At 42.4% G+C, this 19,992-nt stretch overlaps 1 protein-coding gene across 6 annotated transcripts; it reads right to left on the bottom strand.

The window, feature by feature from the left end:
- Positions 1-46: 46 nt before the first annotated feature.
- On the bottom strand, positions 47-19,929 carry SNAPC4 (small nuclear RNA activating complex polypeptide 4). 6 transcript variants are annotated; one of them, XM_030001153.2, is made up of 23 exons: positions 19,601-19,929; positions 18,567-18,607; positions 17,338-17,496; positions 16,702-16,827; positions 15,599-15,677; positions 14,904-14,985; positions 13,940-14,044; positions 13,264-13,336; positions 12,787-12,951; positions 12,404-12,551; positions 11,296-11,402; positions 10,915-11,009; positions 10,087-10,181; positions 9,371-9,456; positions 8,258-8,650; positions 7,105-7,194; positions 6,637-6,880; positions 6,461-6,531; positions 6,050-6,148; positions 5,782-5,809; positions 3,017-5,127; positions 1,517-1,651; positions 47-574 (listed from the first exon to the last, which is right to left on the bottom strand). In XM_030001153.2, exons 1-22 carry the CDS (start codon positions 19,794-19,796, stop codon positions 1,532-1,534), a joined length of 4,713 nt encoding a protein of 1,570 aa, XP_029857013.1. In that variant the 5' UTR covers positions 19,797-19,929; the 3' UTR covers positions 47-574; positions 1,517-1,531. The 6 variants fall into 6 exon arrangements, with proteins under 6 accessions (XP_029857013.1, XP_029857011.1, XP_029857009.1 ...); XM_030001151.2 differs by having other exon boundaries at positions 1,521-1,651; XM_030001149.2 differs by having other exon boundaries at positions 1,536-1,651.
- Positions 19,930-19,992: the final 63 nt, after the last annotated feature.

The following is a 19,992-nucleotide window of genomic DNA, read 5'->3' as shown; positions in this document are numbered from 1 at the left end:
ATTAAAAGCACTATTTACCAGAAAAAAACCACACAGAATACATCAGTAATTTTTAAGTGAGAAAAATAAAACATCTGTATTTCAACAAATACTCAAGACTCATTTTGATACAAAATTAATCTGCTGCTTATTCAGCAGTAGTCAGTCAGTTAGCTATCAAGCAAAACCACTGTCACAGCACTAAAAAGAAAAAACACCCAATGAACAACATATTCTGAACATGGATAAACATTCACATAAATAGGGGCTACCACAAAAAGGAAATAAATAACCATCATTGCTGGTTTCCCCAGATCTCCAGCAATCTCCCCCGACCCCCAGCATCTATGGCAGGTGCTAGTCTGAAAGAGAACGGAATTGGTCTATGCCTGAAAAACTTCCCTCCAGCCATTTTGTTTCATTTTTTGCAACTTGTCTAAAGATGCAGACTTTGTTAGGTGATGGGAAAACCAGTCCAGCCATTTTCCTCTCCCCCAGGTCCGTCTAGTCAGTTTGTTGGAAGTGTTAAAAGTGAATAGTGCAAACAGTATCTCCTACTGCCATGTAGGAAGGCAGACCCGCAGTCAAGTGACTCCTGTAACAAAGCACAAACAACTCCTATTAGTCACAGCATTTTTATAGAGAAGCTGCCCTTTTGGAGTTTCTAAAACCAATTTTAAAGAAGAAACCTGAACAGTCTCATCTGACAACTATGCGAATCAAACACCGTTCATGTTCATTCGGTCTATTGCACCAAAAGCCTCAATAGATATTAAGCCATCACACACTTGTACCCTACAGAAGCTGTCCTGTTAATACATGTAGAGAAATGAAGCCATATGGGATGGGGGGGCAGGGGGAAGTTGTTCAGAGATAAAGTGTGAAGACAAACTCCAGCGAAGTACCCACTAGTCTTAAGCCCCAGCTTCCCACTAGCTTTTAATACTATTCTTCACTTCAAGACTCACAAACCAGGCTACAGAGGGAAAACTACACAGAGAGCTGACGCTACCTGCCCAGGATCTAGAGGATTGCTTGACAACCCTGAGCAAGGACATCTTACCACCAGCCTGCTCAAACTTGCAGCAAGGATTTACTTCAGCTTCTGCTGCAAGTGCTTAGCACTAACACACACAAACCCTCTCTTCAGCAGTAGCTGCCCAGGCTTTCCTGTCCCACCAATTATGAACCTCTACTAGTCTCATTTTAGCAGATAAGCCTGTAGGGTGCTACCAACTACGTATAATGCTAGTAGGCAGTAGCATGGACTAAAAGGCTGCCAAATGTTTGAACTTCATGACTTTTGTATATAATTTTATCACACAGACATCAACTTTCCCTCCCCCTGAAAGTCAAAGTATTAGCCTTAGTCTATGATTAATGGGTGATTATAGAACTCTGTGTCCTATGGGAACAAAAGTTGAGATAATTTCAGTCCTTTCCTAGGGTCATGATTCATTGTCTAAGCTGTACCACAGACAAATGTGTTTCAGGTTCTCTTCTCAGGCAAGAAATACAAGATCCACTGAGTAGCTACTAACACATTTCCTTCTCACATCCTCCTCCTTTTCCTGAAGCGGGCACTTCTCCTGATTTGAGGAGCACTGGCATCAGCCACATCAGTGCAGGAGTCCAAAACAGACTGTGCAGCATTCTCTTCAGCTCCCATGCCCTGCAACATAAGCAGAAGAGACTATCAACACCATGTGAGCTAGCATAATTGCAAAAGAACCCCTTCAGCCATCTTTTTATTTTAGGGAGCTCACAAAGATTTCCAAAACAATCTTCCATTTACTTTCAAAATTAAACATGGGACAACAACATTCTATTACCAAGGTCACAGCAGGCACAAAAACATCCCGAAGTTTTCAGAGCAAAACCTTCAGCCAACACTAGCATTTCTTCCCGCTTCTGCTACTGCTACCAAACTGGAGCAGTTCCTGCTGCAGTTTCTGTCTGGGCACAACTGTTCGTTACAAAGGTTGCAGGCACAACCATTCATTAGAGAGGCTGCATGCCTGCCACAAGTGATGCTTTAGCTTTCACTGCTGGAGCCAGACAGTGCCCCAGACAACACAGGTCAACACAAGCTTTTGATTTCTCATAAAACATACCCCTACCACAAACTTTTCACTGAAAAGCACCAGGAAAACAACCTGGCTATAGCATTAATAAAAGGAGTGGGAGGGAGCCTGGTGGAAGATGACACAGGACAGAGAGGTTGGCAGTAAGGCTAGCAGGCAGTGAAGAATTGCTGGTGACTTTTGGACCAACTGCTTGCAGTTCAAACTACACTGAACTTGGCCCAGACCCAAAAGTCAGAGCCAGAATAGATAACTGCTGGCTTTTACTATGGGAAAGCTCTGATCTTTAGGCAGCTTTGCCATCTTTCTGTAGAAACAGCCATTTACCTTGTTTATTCATCTTCATTAGTGTTTTGTTTGTTTATTTTGGAGCCACAATGAATTGAAATGCAAGTCTGAGCTACACAGCTTCCTGGCATGTTCTGTAAGAAACAGTGCTGGGCAGTAATGGATTTAGCTCAAAAATCAGAGACTGATTTAGGTTGACATTACGGCTTACATTGATCCATATACTCTAATAATCTCTAGTCATATAAAACAATTCAGGACGAAGACTTCAAACAGCAATAGCAGCAAACATACACAATCCCCCTGATATTACTGGGGTTTAAAGGATACATACAATGAAGAACAAGGGCCTGATTTCAAAAATACAGGAGTCAGTGCAGCAGATTATAAACTGCAAGAGGAAAGGAGCTTTGATACCCACTTCTGGGAACTATCACATCAAGTTTAACGTGCTACACAAAACATGGGACTTTTACTCTTGTGAAGACTAAGGGCTCCCAGCTGAGCTAGAGAGCTTTTCCTTTTATCAGCTGCAAAACTATGCTTATTCAAAAGGACCAAATTTCTGCTACACTTAAGAACAGTGGGGGTTTCACCCTGGACTCCAGTGCAATATTTAGCTGGCAGTAACTTTCTGCTTTTAGTCCCTGGCACCTCTGTTTTACCTGATTTAGTAAATCAGCATCTTTATCTCCAGGCTTATCACCAACTGTCCAATCCAACCGTACACCTGTTAATTCATTCTCACAACTCTCTTCCTCAGACACTTCCTTCTCACTCTGCCACTCCTCTTCGTCACTCTCTTCATATTGCTTCCTGCTGGCTGACAGAGTTGTTGTCACTTTTGGAGGAGGCAGAGTTGCTAGTACAGCCGGGAGTGTAAAGGCTGCTAGGAATCTGGCTTTCAGTAGGAGGTAAGCAGGGTTATCGCCAAGTTTCTGCTGCACCAGTTCTTTGATAGCATGCAAATCAACCCCAGTGCCCTCATCCTGACCGGCATCAGAAGGCAGAAGACATGCCGCTTGCTCTTCTAGAGCTGCTTTCTGCAGAAGTAGCTTTGACAGGGTTTTCATGTTGCACAGAAAAGGTGGCAAATAAGGCAACCTGGTTTGCAGTGATGGTACCTGGACACCTTGTTTCCCATTCAGCCACTCCTTCACTAGCCCCTCATCTTCAAGGGAAATCAGGCTAAAGTCAAGTAGATTCTTTTCTGCACTGGAAGTGGTTGGCTGGGGTGGACTGTCAGCGGGCTGCATAGTCGGAGGTTTGGAGGCAATAGGTCTACTTTTCGATGCTTGTGCAGCAAAGCAGTCAGAGTTCCTTGGGACATTGTTATGGGGAACTGGATCTCCTGGCTGTAGCACAATCCCTTTTGTGATGATGCTTGGATTGGAAGATGATCCATTTGTTGTAATAGAGTCATGGCTCTTTCCCAAGCTACTGAGTCTCGACACGCATTGGGAATCAGACCCTTGAGTGCTTGCAGGTAGCTGTGTTTGGGGCAGCAGCACAGCATGCAGGGTTGGTGCATCAGGTGGAAGAACAGTCTGAGCTGCAGAGGAGTCAGAAGCCTTGGAGAAGCCATCTGAACATGCAGGTGCTGCAGAAGAAACGCTGGATGTGGTGCATCCAGGACTCGCTGAGGTCATAGGTAAAAGAATTGTGGAATGGTTAGCTGTCTTTCCCAAAGGTACTCCTTCTGCTAACTGGGCACTTGGTGCTTTTGTCTCTGCACTGCTGGGGTGAGGCGTATTTGCTCCAGCTGGTACAGGAGGCACTCCTAAGGTAGAGACATTGCCATTGGAAGTCACAGTTGTCTGACATTGACTTCTCACAGCAGCAGCTGGCAGTCCTTGGGGAACACCCACCACAGTTTGTACAGCAGTGGGGAGCAAAGCCTGTGGCGTTACGACCCATGTGAAAGGCAGTATGCTGTTGGGAATCAAATGCGAACCAGTTTGTGGAGTTACAAGAGCAGGCAATAGATTGACTGGCCTCTGTTGTGGCCCATTACTATTTAGCTCACAGGTAACTGGTGCGGAAAGAGACAATTTGTTGGTGCCAGACTCAATGCCAACAGGCACCACTGTAATCTGATGTGGCACAAAAGCTTGGTTTTGCAACACTACTGAAGCTGAGCTACCAGCTAGGACCTGACCATTGCACCCTCCCTGATTTGGGGCTTTCTCTGCTGCAGCTGGATTCATGCCTGGAAAAACCCCTCCTTCAAGGCTACTTTCCAAAGCTTGCTCTTTTAGTTCCTTATTGGATTGTAGTTCCGTCCCCTGTGAGGAAACGGGGCTTTCCCCAGTTCCTGGCACTGATGAAGAATGGTTTTCAAGCACAATAGCGGTAGAAGTTGAACCTGGGACAGAACTAAATGCTGGCAATGGAGCTGGTGCACACTGTGCTTGGCTATTTGTACAACTAACTGCTGCAGGTTTGCTCCCTGCTTGTGCAGAAGGAATGATTTGCTGTGGTGTATGCTGGATAATCAGAGGCCCTGAAACCACCATCTGTGGGGTAACAAATACTGTCCTCTGCATAGCTTTCTTAGCCCGCGATTCTCTTAGCCGCTTCTCTCTCAGTAATTCTGAGACAGTTTTAGGCTTCTGCCTTTGCACTTGGGCTGGAAGACCTCCCTGTATGGCAGGAGCACTGCTCTCAAAGACAGCAGCAGAAGTGTCCCTTGCTTTTAAGGCAACAGGTCTCTTGACAGCATTCCTTGGTGTGCCCCTTCGGGAGTTCCTCTGAGTACAAGATTGTGATGAATTGCCTATAGAGGAGGGGAAATAAAGTAAAAAAAAAAAAAAAAAAAATTAGAAAGATTGAACAGTATTTTCAAAAGCCATTCCTTAGCTATTAAGCATCAAGCACCCTGCACTGGAAGTAGCAAAATTCCTGTTTGTGAGAGTTCCTACAACACCATAGTCTTGATTTAATCAAGCCCCGTCCTGACATCTGCCAGAGAACTCTGATGCAGCAAGCTTACCACTTGTTCAGTAACGATGTAATTTTCCCCAGAAATCACAGATGGGCTAGGAATGCACCTTAACACTGCACACGAGGAATTGTACACAGGCACTTTGCATCAGCCAGGATGACAACAACAAACGGGTTTTAGTTGGTGCCAGCATGTTCACTACAGCCTACAGCCAGCACCTTGCTGGAGAAAAGCGTAACAGCAATAGTCTACAGAACTGGTGGCCCAGTGCCACTGGTCCCCCAGCCCTTCAGTATTTTTTCCAGTCCTTACCAAAGGGTAACATATTTAGCCAATAACTGAAAGATCCAAGAGCTAGCAAAAATGAGCATGACAATGTAGTTTTGTTCCAAAAGTTCTCCTTCAGTTAAATGGGTCATTAATGTAACGGTGATGAATTAAGTGAAAGTTCTTGTACATCATAAAAATAAATGTTCTGGTAGGTACCTGAAGAAGTCTCCATATTTTGGGAAGCCTGCCAAAAAAATTATATTAAATTATACTTCTGAGATATCTAAAGATCATTAAAACAGCACAGATGTCAATCAAACCCATACCTGCCAACATCCTATATATTTTATTATGCTTCTGAACCAAAACAAATTGGTAACGCGCACACACACACAAACAGCACCACTGGCCACACGCAATGAAAAATCTCTACTTTAGTCAAGACTTCAGTGGGAAAAGCTTAGAAACAGACCATGTGCAATACCTGCTGAGGCCTTCTTGCATTAGCTCTAAGAAGCTCTGACTGCCTTAGCCTTCTCTCACGTATAATCTTCATACAGCCATTGGTATCAATCTGAAAGAGCTGCAAGATGAGAATTTAATTAAAATTTGATTGAGAACAAAAATGTTCTGGTAGGGCCACTGACTGAATTGGAGAGGCTTCACATGTAAGATTCTGGTGACATTTTTACACTTACAGAAAAAGTCCTGACAGTATTAGATTTTGGATGCAGGATTTATTTAAGAAACATCATATGCAAGCCATGAGGTCAGATTAATCCAGCAATTAGATGATTTAAGAAACAAAGACAAACTGTTTATTTAAGCACCAAATACAGAAATAAAGATTACCACTGTCTGAAAGTGGATAATGCTATTAAGACAGTAAACCTACCTGAATGAAAAGCGTGAACAGGGGAGTGCTCACAAGACTGACCGACTTAATCTTCTCTTGAATAGAATCAGCTAGAAAAAAGTCCAACATCAAAATCAGCTGGGTGTTCACTTACAAAAGGTCAGAAAGTACGGACAAAAAGTAGGAGAGTACTACCCCTGATGGGTCACCACTACCTTTTGTCTGATAAAAAGCCATCCTCCCAGTTTGCAAGGTGCAAGGCAGTAGCACATTGCCCACCCAGGGCGTTACTGCCATTAGAAGCTTTCTGTCAAGGTTGATTCTTCTCAAACGCTCTCTCTCTTGACGGTAACTTTTCTCCGTGATGTTCTGCAGCCCCTGAAGCTTCTGCCCAACAGATGTACTAACTCCAGATGTTTTTGTTAAAACAGCGGCAGAAGGTTTTAGTATCTTTGATTGCTGTGCATGAACAAATACATAGAGTTCCAATTAGGAAGGTTCTACCAAAATTAGTCCCAGGACAAACTATTCATGGGGCAGTTATGAAAAAAAAAAATTATGAGCCTTTCCTCTTGTGACTACAGTGCAAGAAGGTATGTGATTCTATCAAAAGACATTTCCCACTAAATACAGCCTGGCAGTGCTCACATCACAAGAGCAGACAAGACAGAAGAGGCACTTACAAGTTTCCTCTGAAAGCATGTGTTATTTCTTAATACTCTTCTCACATTCTCCAGGGTAACCCGTAGCACTTGCTTTCCAGATCTGGAAGCCTTAATACGAAAGCATACAAGAAAATATGAAAGGGAAAGTATCTCTCAGAAAATTACTTGCACTGACTATACACAGAAGGTACAAAAGTTTTCAATATTCCTGCTGTTAAAAGTATCTTATTAAATGAAATCAGCCCCTAAGTGCAGACATTTACCTTATCTTTTAGACCTTGTACATTGTCACAATACCAAATATCTACTTTGTAAAAGCTTTTGTGTGAGGTAGCTACAAAAACCCACGCTGAGGGTCAGAATTTATTGGATGATTCTCTTTATATTTTTTGGCTTAACAGTACAAAGGAATGTACAGGAAGAGGTTTGGAAATGCCACTGACTCTCCTCTAAACTTCTGCTAGTAAAATAATGCTGTATGTGTAATCAAAATTTAAGACTGATTATGCCAGATAAGCACTTACAACCCTTGCATACCATAACCCCCATGAACACACCTCTTCTGTAACCAACAAACTTGTCATTGGTGCAATCGGCCCCGCAGTTTAGGGCACACGTGCAATTCTTAACACAAAAGTCAGAACAATTTTGCTTACGTGAACTTAAATAGCAATTTAGATATTTAATGTTTTGCTAAGGAGTATCTTTCTGCAAAAACGTGCTAGGAGGGTTTGTACTGTTTCAGTACCTTATCTGGGGTGAAAATCCAGCTCAGAATCAGATACAGATGTATAAGTAACTTAATTCTTCCAAATTCTAAGCCAATATGCCCTAGTCACCAGGGTAGAGAGACACCACAATTCACTGGACAATTCTGCTTTATGAGATCTAAAAAAAGTTTTGTTTCTGTGAAACTACATGTAGGAAGGAACACAGCTATTTTCCAGGTAATGCATGGGGAGGCAGTGCTAGAAATTTCTGTTTAATCCCACAGCTCAGTTTCCAACAGCACCCCCCAATGGCATAGTGAGAAAGCAGCCAACAGAGGCGCAAAAAAGATTTTGCCATCTACTCATCACATACTCTCTTTACTACAGCAACTGCACTTCCCAGTCACTTCTGATCTAAGCACCAATCCCATCAAGAACAGACTGAGAATCCCAGGATTCACCTTGTTCATTACTTCTGCTGGATTCTTCACAATGATGTCCGTTGAATGTGGACGTGCAATGCCCCTTAGGAGGGTGTTCAACTCTGACGATTTATCAGCAACTCTGTCCTCGGCTCCATCACACGTTGCACTTGGAACTTCACTGCTACCGGTCTTTGCATCAGCACTCACAGGACAGAAAAGGGATGGAGTTTGGTATCTTCCTTTGTTTGACTCCTGTGTATTCGTCCGTGTTGGTATCCACAAATCAATGCTGGGAAATGCACACTCCTCCTTGCTTGTTGTCTCCTCCTCTGAACTGTCTGCTAAGTCCAGTTCTATGTCTTCACTGCTACTCTCTGAAGAGCTGGAACTCTCTTGCACATGCCGGCGTTTTGTTGGCCTAGATCTTTTCTTCTCAGTCAAAAAAAGCACAGACAAATTTTAGCCAGTGCTCACCCTTGACTTGCAAATCTCTCAAACCACTAAGTTAAAAAGTTTCATGGGGCAATGTCGTATCAGTAAAGTCTGGCTTCTGAATGGATAGTTCTGCTTTACTTCTGCTAAGATTAACTAAATCCAGTACAACTGACAATTGTCTTTGGACCCAGATTTTTTACTCGTTTAGATTCCTGTACGCAAAGAAAAAGCTACAGATAGGGGCTTGTGTTAAGAACTGGTCCACAAAGAAGTACAAACTAAGTACAGTTGCCCCACCTTGACACATTCAGGTTTCCATGAACCCTTCCCTAGGGCAGGTGCTTTGCCAATGGAAACAAGACTGTACCTTTAACACGGTCTTAAGCAGCCAGAATGTCTGGAGTGCCTGGTACCAAAACTGGCAACTCACGAGGTATGTACATGAAAAACTAGGTATATCCAATCCCTACAGGGACTTCAAGGTAATAAAGATAATTCTGGGTAATATACGAATATATAGCAAATTAAGTTCAGCCCTTCAGAACAAAGGTTGCTTTAACACATGAAAAATTAGACCATGAACATCCATGACAAAATCTTGATTTGGTGACATCAATGTTAATTTTTGTATTGATTTCACAGGTTTTTGCTTTTAGTTTAGAGAATCTTAATTAAAGAGATGGGACAGTGACATAGCAGAATTTTGTACAATACCTTGGACCCAATCATGAGTTTCCACTTGCTTAGACATTGGGAGCCAGTTCGATGTGGCAATTCAGAAGCTATTTTACTCCAGTGACCTAAAAAGCATGCAGAGTAGAGCATACCTATTAATGCAACAAACTGAGTGACAGGCCTTTTCAATGCAGAATGTTATACACATATTATACGTTTCCTTGTATGAGACAGAGTAACTATATGAATGGATCTCAAAACCTTAATACTCATTAGTGTTCTTTGATCAGACTTTGCACTACTATACACTCAGCTCAAGTTAGAAACTACAACAAATGAATCAGTGATGAAAACCCTAGCAGAACTACATACTCCCTTGCAACAGTAAGAGAGCACTTAGAAGAAAGCTTAAACCGAATGCTGAAAAGCTTCTATTTGTTAAGGAAACTTTTCTTAGAGAAAATAAGATAACTCTTTCACAGGCTGTTTAGAGGGGAACTCACCCCTCTAAACTGTCACAGCTCTGACACCTTGCTAACACAGCTACAGAACTCTTTACTACGCAATCCCTCAATAACTGAATTTCCAGGAACAGACCACACCATATAAGGAACGTTGCAATCATCAGTACAAAGCAGAGCCTGCTAGTATCAGCTCTGGAGCTTAAACTAAAAGAGGAGAAAACTTAAATGATAAATTCCTTAGTAATATTTACTTCTCTAAGTTTCTAAAGATTAAGCCACAGAAACACTTACCCAGGCCATGCTTTTGAACCAGTTCAATTAGCTGCTCCTCTTCCTTTAAACTCCACTTGCCTTTCTTTACATCACAGTGCAATGCTTTTAAGTACCTTCAAAATGAAAACATTAAAGTAAGGAACATTCAATTCTGCTTGTACAGTTCTGATCATCACCACATATTCTTGAGGCTGAACAAACCCAGCATTCCTTATCAATCTTTTCTGTTTGTAAAGGGTCCCATCCCTACTCCCTTAATACAGCACAGCTACAATCTCTTTGCTCTCAAAAATATCAGGCCACATGATTAAGAATTACAACAAGGGGCTGTAAAACAGGTCACTGAAATTAGGACATGCTGTACTCTGCATCTCCTGAAGTTGAGTCCGAGGCTGAAAATTGCTCAGCACCTTATTGTTGGTGTTCAGTTACAGGAAGTGACCGACTAGATTATTTTCACAGATGCACAGACAATAAATGGATGACAACCTTCCCTCCCAACATGCACTCATTCACGTTTAATGACCCCTTTGCTTTATTTTGAACAACATCCCTCCCAAGTTCTGCTACCCCACAGACAAGTATAATGAGGGAGCAGCACGCCACAGGCAACAATGGGCTGTTCTCTCTGTTAAACTCAATTTCAACTTTTTGACTTCTTTAACTACAAATGCAGGGTTATGCCGAGATAACGTTAGCGACTATATTTAGACCATAACCACTTTTTACAAAACAGTCCTTAAGTTGACACTGGTTTAAGCAAATCAAACATATTTGTAAAATAAGTTGCATCTTGGCTCTGTGTAATAAACTGGAAAGCACAGTTGCTACATTCAGCATACTTACCGATCTCTGCACTGAGCATCGCTCCTCCCTGGCACTTCTGTCCGAATTTTATACCAGTCACGCTCTCCATACTTCTTAACTGCAGCCAACAGCATCTATGTTAATCAGACAAAGCAAGAGTTGAAATCCTCATCAGTAATAATCTTAACAGGCCTGAGACAGAAGCAGACGTATTTGTTTCCACTGTGTTGTAAATCCCCGAGCAAAAGCATTTAGGAGCTTCTCAGCCCTCTTGACTTGTAAACTGCCCACCTTGGTCCGTTTTACATTCCTTTGTGCCACTGTTACAGCTCAGATGTATATAGCCATGCAGTATCTCAACAGTCTAACCTTCCCACTTCTTGCACCCTGCAATTCTAGGCATCAGAGAACAGAGCTTACAGCATCTTCCTCTGGTGTCCAGGGTCCTTTCTTCAAACTGGGGTCCACGCTCTTTGTCCATCGGTAAATCAGCTGAGCAGAATCTCTTCCTTCCATGTAATAAGCAACTAGAAATGCAAAGGTGTATTTTAAAGTCAGTTGCAAACAGCGTTTCTTCCTTTACTTACATTGTAACTGAGATATTTCCAAACTGTGGATCACTGTAAGCAGCATTTAAATCTCAGCTTAAATACTTAAACAATGGTACACAACAAAAATTGAAAAAGAGCATCCATACACAAAATGTTACTATTTGTAATGGCATTATCCATACGAGACACTTAATGACCCAACAATCCATCTTGCAACAACAGAGAACTAGCAAAGGTTTCAGCTCCAATACACATCCGACAGGTTCAACACACCAGGTGTTATACGCACAGGCTTGGATTTAGGACCCCAGATACGTGGTTACTATTCTCATACTGCCTCCCACACCTCTGAGGAATAGAGACAGCAGTACTGATGCCCTAGAAAAGGCAGCCCTAGAAAAGTGGTCACAGCACTGAGAACTGCCAAAACAGCTGGCCATGAATGAATACTGGCTTTCTAGGGAAGAACCCTGATGATGTTTTTATAAGAAACAAAGCTCACACAACCATCAGTACTTATTAATAACTCTCAGCCAGTTTCAACCAAATTTCAAAGATGGATAAAGGTTCCAAGAGCTACTAAGCTCTTGCTGATACAATGAAACTTCCAGGTAGTTACAGGAAAGACATATATTACTGCTCCCACCAAAGAGAAAGAGAGGGAAAACAACCATCCTCTTTCATTCAGCTCACCAACAAGGCATTTTTAGAAACAGGTACATCTGTTGTTTCAGATGAGCCACAGCACTGTTGTGCCCTTTCTAGATCACAGGCTAGAAAGGTAAGGTGAAAACATAGAACTGTGACTATCCTGGAAATGAAAACATTCATAGGAAATAAAACTTCATTAATGCCTTGAATTGGAGCAGGCTGGGTGCTCTAGTGCGCAGACACATTAACAGACATAAGCCTGGGAAAATGAAAAAAAATAACCATTATGGGTGAATGGAAGACATTTTGACTTGTAGGTCACTTACTTTTCTTGTATGGGATATGACTTCCTACTCTCATCTCCTGAACAAGCTCTAAAAGCATCTGATCTTCAGCTTTGGTCCATTCTTTCCTTTTCAAATCTTTGTTATAGACTTGATACTTCTGCAAGCACTGGAAAGGTGTCCTGTTTGTCTTAATACAGTGAAAACAGAGCTATTCAGAAAACTGGATATTTATGAGTATAAAAAGCAAGAGGGCAAGGCTAAAGTACCAAACTTTTTTGGTACTGTTCTTGAACACTTCTCAGAAAAGCATTAATTAACAATGAATTAACATTAATGTCATTTTCCAAAAAGTGACATGAGGCACAGTTAAGTCAGAATTAACTGACTTTTCACCTCTTGTTTCTGAGCTCAGAAGACCTTACCCCCAACTCCTGGGCTATAGTCTGCCAGTCCAGATAACCATGTTTAGCAGCTATCTTCTTTAGCCTCTCTATTTCCTCCTCAGTCCATTCCTTTTTGTTGATGCTTGGATGCTCCCAATTTTGCCAAAACTTCCTCAGTTCTTCTGAGCTACGTTGTCCATCAAACTAAAAGAAACATCAAAAATCTTTTTTGTCTTGTAGCTGGGACTGAACACCTGGACAGACAGGAACACTGATACAAGGAACATATTTTGCTTTCCAGGTATGTCTTAGTGCTAAGTCTTCCAGAATTAAATAATCAAATTTAACCAATAACATCAAATTTTCAGTACTTCTGTGCTTGCCAAGTTGCGATCACAGTTAACTTCAAGAAATTCACAATGGGAACAGTGGATGCAAACTAGACCAGGTCAGGTAATTCTCAAGAGAAGGGACACAGATATCTGAAGTAATAAAACAGCTGATCTCCCAACTTACATGGATGTTTGAAATTTTCTCCCAGTCATGCTCATCGAATCTGTTTCCCAACAAGTCACTTTCTGGGAGTTGGCTAAAGCAGATGGTACAAAGAGAAAGAACCCCATTAAATGGTTAATTACACAGTCACTTTGTCTTCCTGGTCTTCCTTCATCTTGTTCCTCCCACCTGTTACTGACTTCCACAAGAACTGAACACTTACTACCTAAAAGCATCAGGCTCTTTAACATAGTAACTTTGCCCAAACCAATGTTTCTCCTTGAAAAAGAGTTCCCTACAAGATGATGTTGGTTTAGCAGGAGAAACCATTAATGCACTATCAAAATACATTGCTCTAGACACCTTAACGAGCAAAAGCTCAAAACCACTAAAAATTTCAGACCGCTCTGTTTTTTTGTTGCTAAATCAAGAACTATTTAAAACAGCACCTCTATATTGGGTATAGATACTACATTTGTGCATGAAGACCCGAAACACAATTCTTAGTAAAGAACTGTGGAGATGAGAGCTCTGCAGAGTTTGAACAGCACTTAATTTTTTGCAAGCCAACACAAATAAAGATTTTTCCAAATGTCACATCTATAAGTGCTCGAGGAAGGAGGGAACTTCCAAGAAGAGGTAAACTCCAAGAATAGACTTTCATTTTCACCAAGAACATAAAAAGAAGACTTCTCACTTAATTGCCTCTATTTCTCGCTCCACTTCTTTGATTTGCTTTTCCAAGATCTGTTTCTCCATTTCAGTCTTGACTTTCTCCAGTTTCTGATTCCAATAACTCATCCTGTTCAAAAAAATTTTTATCATTACTTACTATGACTAGATGTGAATGAGGTCAACGGCATCAGAAGACATATGGCAAAGATGGTTTCCCTGACAGTATCATTCTTTCCTTCAAGTTTATTTCCACAGTACACAAAACTGTTGTTCTTCTAGGTTTTCCCACATGACACACTCATTGTCCTATTTTTGCCCCCCTGAATGCAAATCATTGACCCAGAACAGGTCTCAGATTAATCACTTTGGTATTTACAGAGAGAACTGATGGTTGCTGCAACAGCAACAAAGACCATACCAGCTCCAGGCACAGAAATCTCTTGCTGGACACACCATTATGACTTGCTACATATCACAATTTCAGCTTCAAGCCCTGTAGACTATTTTAAGTTATACCACTGTGTCAATGGGAAGAAATAGATGGCTACAAAATGCCACAATACAAAACAAAACCTCTCCACCTGCCACATACCCAATCAAGCGTTTACAACCCAACCCGAATGCTGTAACCTCTTGCTTATGGTCAGAGCACTGCAGTCCAAGACCCTTCGGTACAACGTGCACACACAGATAATATAGGTGTCAACAAAGAACAAAAGATGCTGCTACCTACAACACTGTCATCCTCTGCACTGATGCCCACAGGACAGGGGAGTTTGAGGATCACTGCTGTAATTCACAGAGCCACTCTCCCAGGCCCAACGGTGACAGTCAAAGTATCTCTACTCTGTTTTGTAACCTTACCGAACTGCAAACAGTTAACACGAGAACTCGCTGAAGGAAGGTAGAATCTCCACATATATCCTGTCCTTCCTTCATATATAATGTTCTCATCAGGAGAAAGACGACTTTTGCACAGTACTTACTTCAGTAACTTTGGCTGAAGCAGGCGCTGCAAGCGGTCACTTACTACTGATTTCTGCAATAATGTCTTCTCTCTGGTTTTCCCTAGACAAAACAAGGTAATCGAGCATTCAGACACTGGTGCAAAACCACTACCAAGAAAAAGAGAGACCCACTGCTTTCAATATCACTGTTAAAGTACCCCCCTAGTCTTCATAACAGTTCATCTTCATTAGCTACACAATTTTGTTGGGCAAAGCGACTACCAGAGGCTAGGTAAATTGACTGTATTCTCCACCGAAATGACTGATGTCATGTCTGACCTGGGCAAGTCGCAGCCTCTTGCTCAGTTTTAGTTCCACAGAGATCTCAATAAAGATCATCACCCAGGTGTTTGTAACTAATCTAGAGCTGTTAAGTGTCCCTTGAGCTTCTCTCATCTGAGCACTACCTTTGCATGATCTCATTCAGTTTTGGAGTGCTCACAGGAATTGTTATGAGACGCAGCAAAACAAATGCAAATGAAAGAAGCGAGTCATTAATCACTCGATGAAACAATTTACAGACCATCCCGTTTACTTAACTACTTTTTTTTGTAGAGTCAAGTATGAAATACCAGAAATGTTGATGTTTAATTGCAAATGGGGGGAAACTAACAATATGAATATATACATTTGTTATAGCTCTTATAGAACACTGAAGAGCACATGTTACTTACACTTTGTTGACAGCAGTTGTTCAAAGGATTTTATGCCCTGAGCTGCTTTTTCCTTGGCATCTTCATTGGAAGGCGGGCCCTAATGAAGATTAGAAGGGTTAGATACATTGGAAGAGTCAGATACACAGAAAAATTGCCCTTTCTTCTTAGAACTCTAGCACGAAGTGCTAAAAAAAGACCGGTAACTCAAACTTGTGCAAATTGTCACATTCAAACTGCTAAGTTACCTTTATTAGCACTAGCTCACAGATACATCAGAAGATGTAAGAAAACAAATAGAAACAGAGATACTTCAGGCAAATAAGTTTGTCCACGGTTACACAGCGCATTCTCAGCTCAGAGCCAGGCCTGCTCACATTAGCTGACAGTTGCTTAAAGAACCATTTTGAACATGGGGACACGTATTATGCACGTTTATACCTACTTCAGATGCACTACCAACTTGGGTAGGATTTAATAGAAAAATTACCAGAAATTGTTTGAATATTATATTAATATATGTATGGTGACAGTTGACAGCTACAACAAAACGTCAAGATATTTTGCTCGCGACCCTTTAAAAACACATGAAAAAAGTCATGACACTTGCCTCAGAAAACTCCGTTTCAAAGACAATAAGATTTCAACGAGTACTTTAAACAATAGCATGGAATTGCACCGTGGAGATGAAAACAAACAATCGAAATTAAGTTAAAACCAAGAATGTTCGAGTGCCCCATGGCTGGAATTGCGTTGTGGAGATGAAGACAAACAATCAAAATTAAGTTAAAACCAAGAATGTTCAAGTGCCCCATGGCTGGAATTGCGTTGTGGAGATGAAGACAAACAATCAAAATTAAGTTAAAACCAAGAATGTTCAAGTGCCCCATGGCTGGAATGCCACTCCTCAGAACTCACTTTCAGACATCACAGTCAGACATGGGTTGAACAAACATTTCCAAAAGAGGGTAAGTAAGCAACAAGTGAGGGGAAAAAAAAAAGGTTTCAAACTGAGGAGTGACATTCACAGTTACACAGTTGAAATGTAACACAGTTTTAACAGTTACAATTTAAATCTATCATTGAAAGACATATCAGTATGTAATCTAGTTATATTTACTTACAATTCCTGTTGTTTTATCCTTAAAGTATGGCTTCATAAAATGACCCAAAAATACATTCGCTGGTAGATTTCTACCATCTCCTGCCTTTGCTATTTTTGGACCACCAAGCTCGCACATGATTTCCTTCTGCAATACAAGAATTAATTAAGTGGTATCAGTGTCTCCTTCAAATTCCTAATTTCAGAGGGCAGCGGCTGAGCCTCCACAAACACCCCAGGCAGGGTTCAAATTTGCAGCAAGAGACTGTACATCAGTGTACATGTTAAAGACAGGATTTGTAACTTCCTAAGTCTGTACAGTACGCTGCAGATTATTAAAAAAACCTAACTTGCTACAACAAGCTAAAATATAAGATATAAAGTACCCTAGTGGTAGCATTTCTGGTGATAAGAAAGCATGGAACCATCATTGGTTTGAACTGCCATGAAGAAAATGAACCTGGTTCCTGGCCAAGCAAGCTGAGCACTGCACCAGCATACAAATAAGGGACTATGACTACTGCAGCTGATTCCACTAGTACCTGTGATGGATTAGGAATGGCCTAGAAAGTTTTACTGGGCTTGATGGGCAGGGGAAGATGGCAAATGGCAACTCAGAAAAGCATAGGAATGAACATTTTACTCCTGTTTCACTCACCTGCTGTTCTTTGTTTTGTGCAATGAGAAGCTCGACTTCCTCAATCTTTTCCTGGATAACTTCCTGGTACACATGGTTCATCTGGAGACATGTTTCTGGATCCTGTGGCAGACTACTTTCAATATCATCATCGCTACTGTCATCTTCTCTTTCCATTTCCTTGAAGCAAACAAGGCATTTGGGGCGGGGAGGGGGAGAAGAGAGAAAAATGCTTACTTTAAAAGGACATATGTAACATAATTATTTTTGTAACTCAATACTTCCATTATCTTACAAAACTGATTTTCAAAAGATTTGGAGGCACATAACAGTATGTCTCTCCCTGGCAGTTGTTTTGAATGCTCCCAGAGGCAGAATTACCAGCCTTGCCTAGCTCCCCTTCGCCCTGTTCATTAGTTCAGCCTACTCCTATTTGAACCAAAGTCTGACTCCAAACCCTGCCAACACTTGGTCTTGTGCCATCAACTGCAAAACTGTAAGTAAACTGCAAAATAGTAGTACTTTACACGGGAGCTATCTTACCTGCTAAATCTGTACTTCAGAACCACCCCTTCAAATTTCCACCTCATTTCTGCTTCCACTGAAGCAATTCTTCCCTTACATGATTTACTACCACATGCTTCAGACACAAAGCAGCGCTCTGACTGTTTCACAAAAGTGCTCTGCACCTGGGTCCAACCTGCACCAGCAGATCTGTCTTCACAAGCTAGCTTCTCCTTCCCTGTGCTATACAGCTGTTAAGACGTTTCTCTGCTAAATGTTTTCTATATGAAGGCTGAAAAAATACTATGTTTAAAACAACACCAAAAGTAAACAGATTATAAAAAGTCTTAGAAGTAATTTTTCCCTCATGTACAAATCCAGTATTCTTCAGGTACAGAGAAGTAAAAGATTTCTTGATCACAAGCTGATGATTTCTTTCTCATGTGCAATTGCCCTGCGACCTCCCCAGAAGCTGGTGTGTTTCCAGTGACAGAGATCAGCAAGCGCTAAAGCAGTGAGGCCTCTGATCCCTGTCATTTGTTTTCACATGAAGAAGTCTCTCTATTACACATGAATAACAAAGTCCCAGGCAGGAATAACTAAACCTCCAGGTCTATTATTAATCCTTCCCGAGCTACAGAGTCAAGCCAGCTGCCTAGATTTCCCCAGAACAGAGTGAAAATTCCCTTCCTCCTGCTGCCTTCAATAGACAGATGGAAAGATATGCTTAAAGAGAAAATGGTTACCATTTCAGGATGAGAATCCGAGTCATCATCTTCACCATCATCTGTCAGACAACAAAAATACAAAAATGTTGATTGCAGTGAGATAAAGAAGCTTCAGAACGAAAGACTTTTCAATTAAAGCATACAGAATAAAGCACCACATAATGACCATTAGAGTTTTTGAATACTGCCAACACTGTCAAGTAAAAATGATATTTAGTTATACTCCACGGATGCACTTTTTTGTTCTAGAGTAGGAAAAAAGAGCAGCTCCTGATAACAACAGCAACACTCAAGCTGCATCTTGGTCCTACACATCATGGCAAATTACAGGCTCCAGTGTGCAGCCAAGTGAACATTCCAACCCAACAGAACCCATAAACTTTGAAAGGACCTCACAGCCCTTCCACACTCTTCAGCAGTATTTGGTTTTGCATTCAGCATGGCTGCAGAATTCTGGCATACCTTATTCAGACTTCTGTGATCAAAACACAGGTGGATGAAGCGACTGTGACAGCCACCATAGGTATAGATACACGAACTATTACCACCCCCTCTCTGCTTTGACAAAAATCAATTTTAGGAGGTGCAGGCAGGCTGCAAAATGCAGCGGCTCACACAGGAGAGTTTGTGTTGTCCATTCACACGGCGTGGAAACGGCTGCGATTTAACTATCGGCAATATTTGGTGTGCTGTTACCTTTCATGAATCAGCGCATTACCACCCTCCCCAACTAGAAACGTCCATCAGAAGGTGTGATGGCGCTCTCAACCTTCCCCGCTAGTTTCATCATGAAAATATGCAAAACACCGGCGCAAGAGGCTTCTCCTGCAAGGACGCTTGCTAAGGAAAGCCTCGAGGAGACGCCTCGCCTCAAGTGCTCCAAAATTCGCTCCCAGCACCCTCTGTGCGCAGCGCCCGGCAGAAACGGTGCCGTCAATATAAAAACCCCACGCAAGCCTCTCTCCCGACACGCATCTCAAGAGCCAGAGCAGTAACTTAATGCAGAAGCACCGGGGGAGGTCGGAGAGGGGCGAGCCCGCGCCCCGCCGTACCCGTGCCGGAGCTGAGGCTGGAATCGGACACGGCCACCTCGATGCCGGCCCCGCCGGGCTCCAGGCTCCGCTCCAGCTCCTCGATCTCCCGCCGGATCTTCTCCCGTTCCGCGTTCAGGTCGAGGGCCGCGGGGGACAGCGCGGCCTCAGCGCCGGAGGGGCGGCGAGCCCCGGCCGGGCCCGGCCAGCGGGACATGGCGGCGGCACCGCTGCCGCCTCCCCGGCCTGCGCCGCACAGCCTTGCCACGGGCCCCGCCCCCTCTCCCTCCGCCCAATCACGGCTGGGCACCTCGGTCAGCTGAGCCCCTCCGCACGTGACACCCTCCCAGCCAATCGAGAGCGCCGCCGATGCCGCGGCGGGGCGGGGCTGACGCACGTGGTCGGCGAGAGGG

This window comes from Aquila chrysaetos, chromosome 24 (assembly GCF_900496995.4).
Source record: "Aquila chrysaetos chrysaetos chromosome 24, bAquChr1.4, whole genome shotgun sequence".
NCBI lineage: Eukaryota > Metazoa > Chordata > Aves > Accipitriformes > Accipitridae > Aquila > Aquila chrysaetos.
The sequence above is the reverse complement of the archived record's forward strand: the minus strand, read 5'-3'. Positions and strand labels throughout refer to the sequence as shown.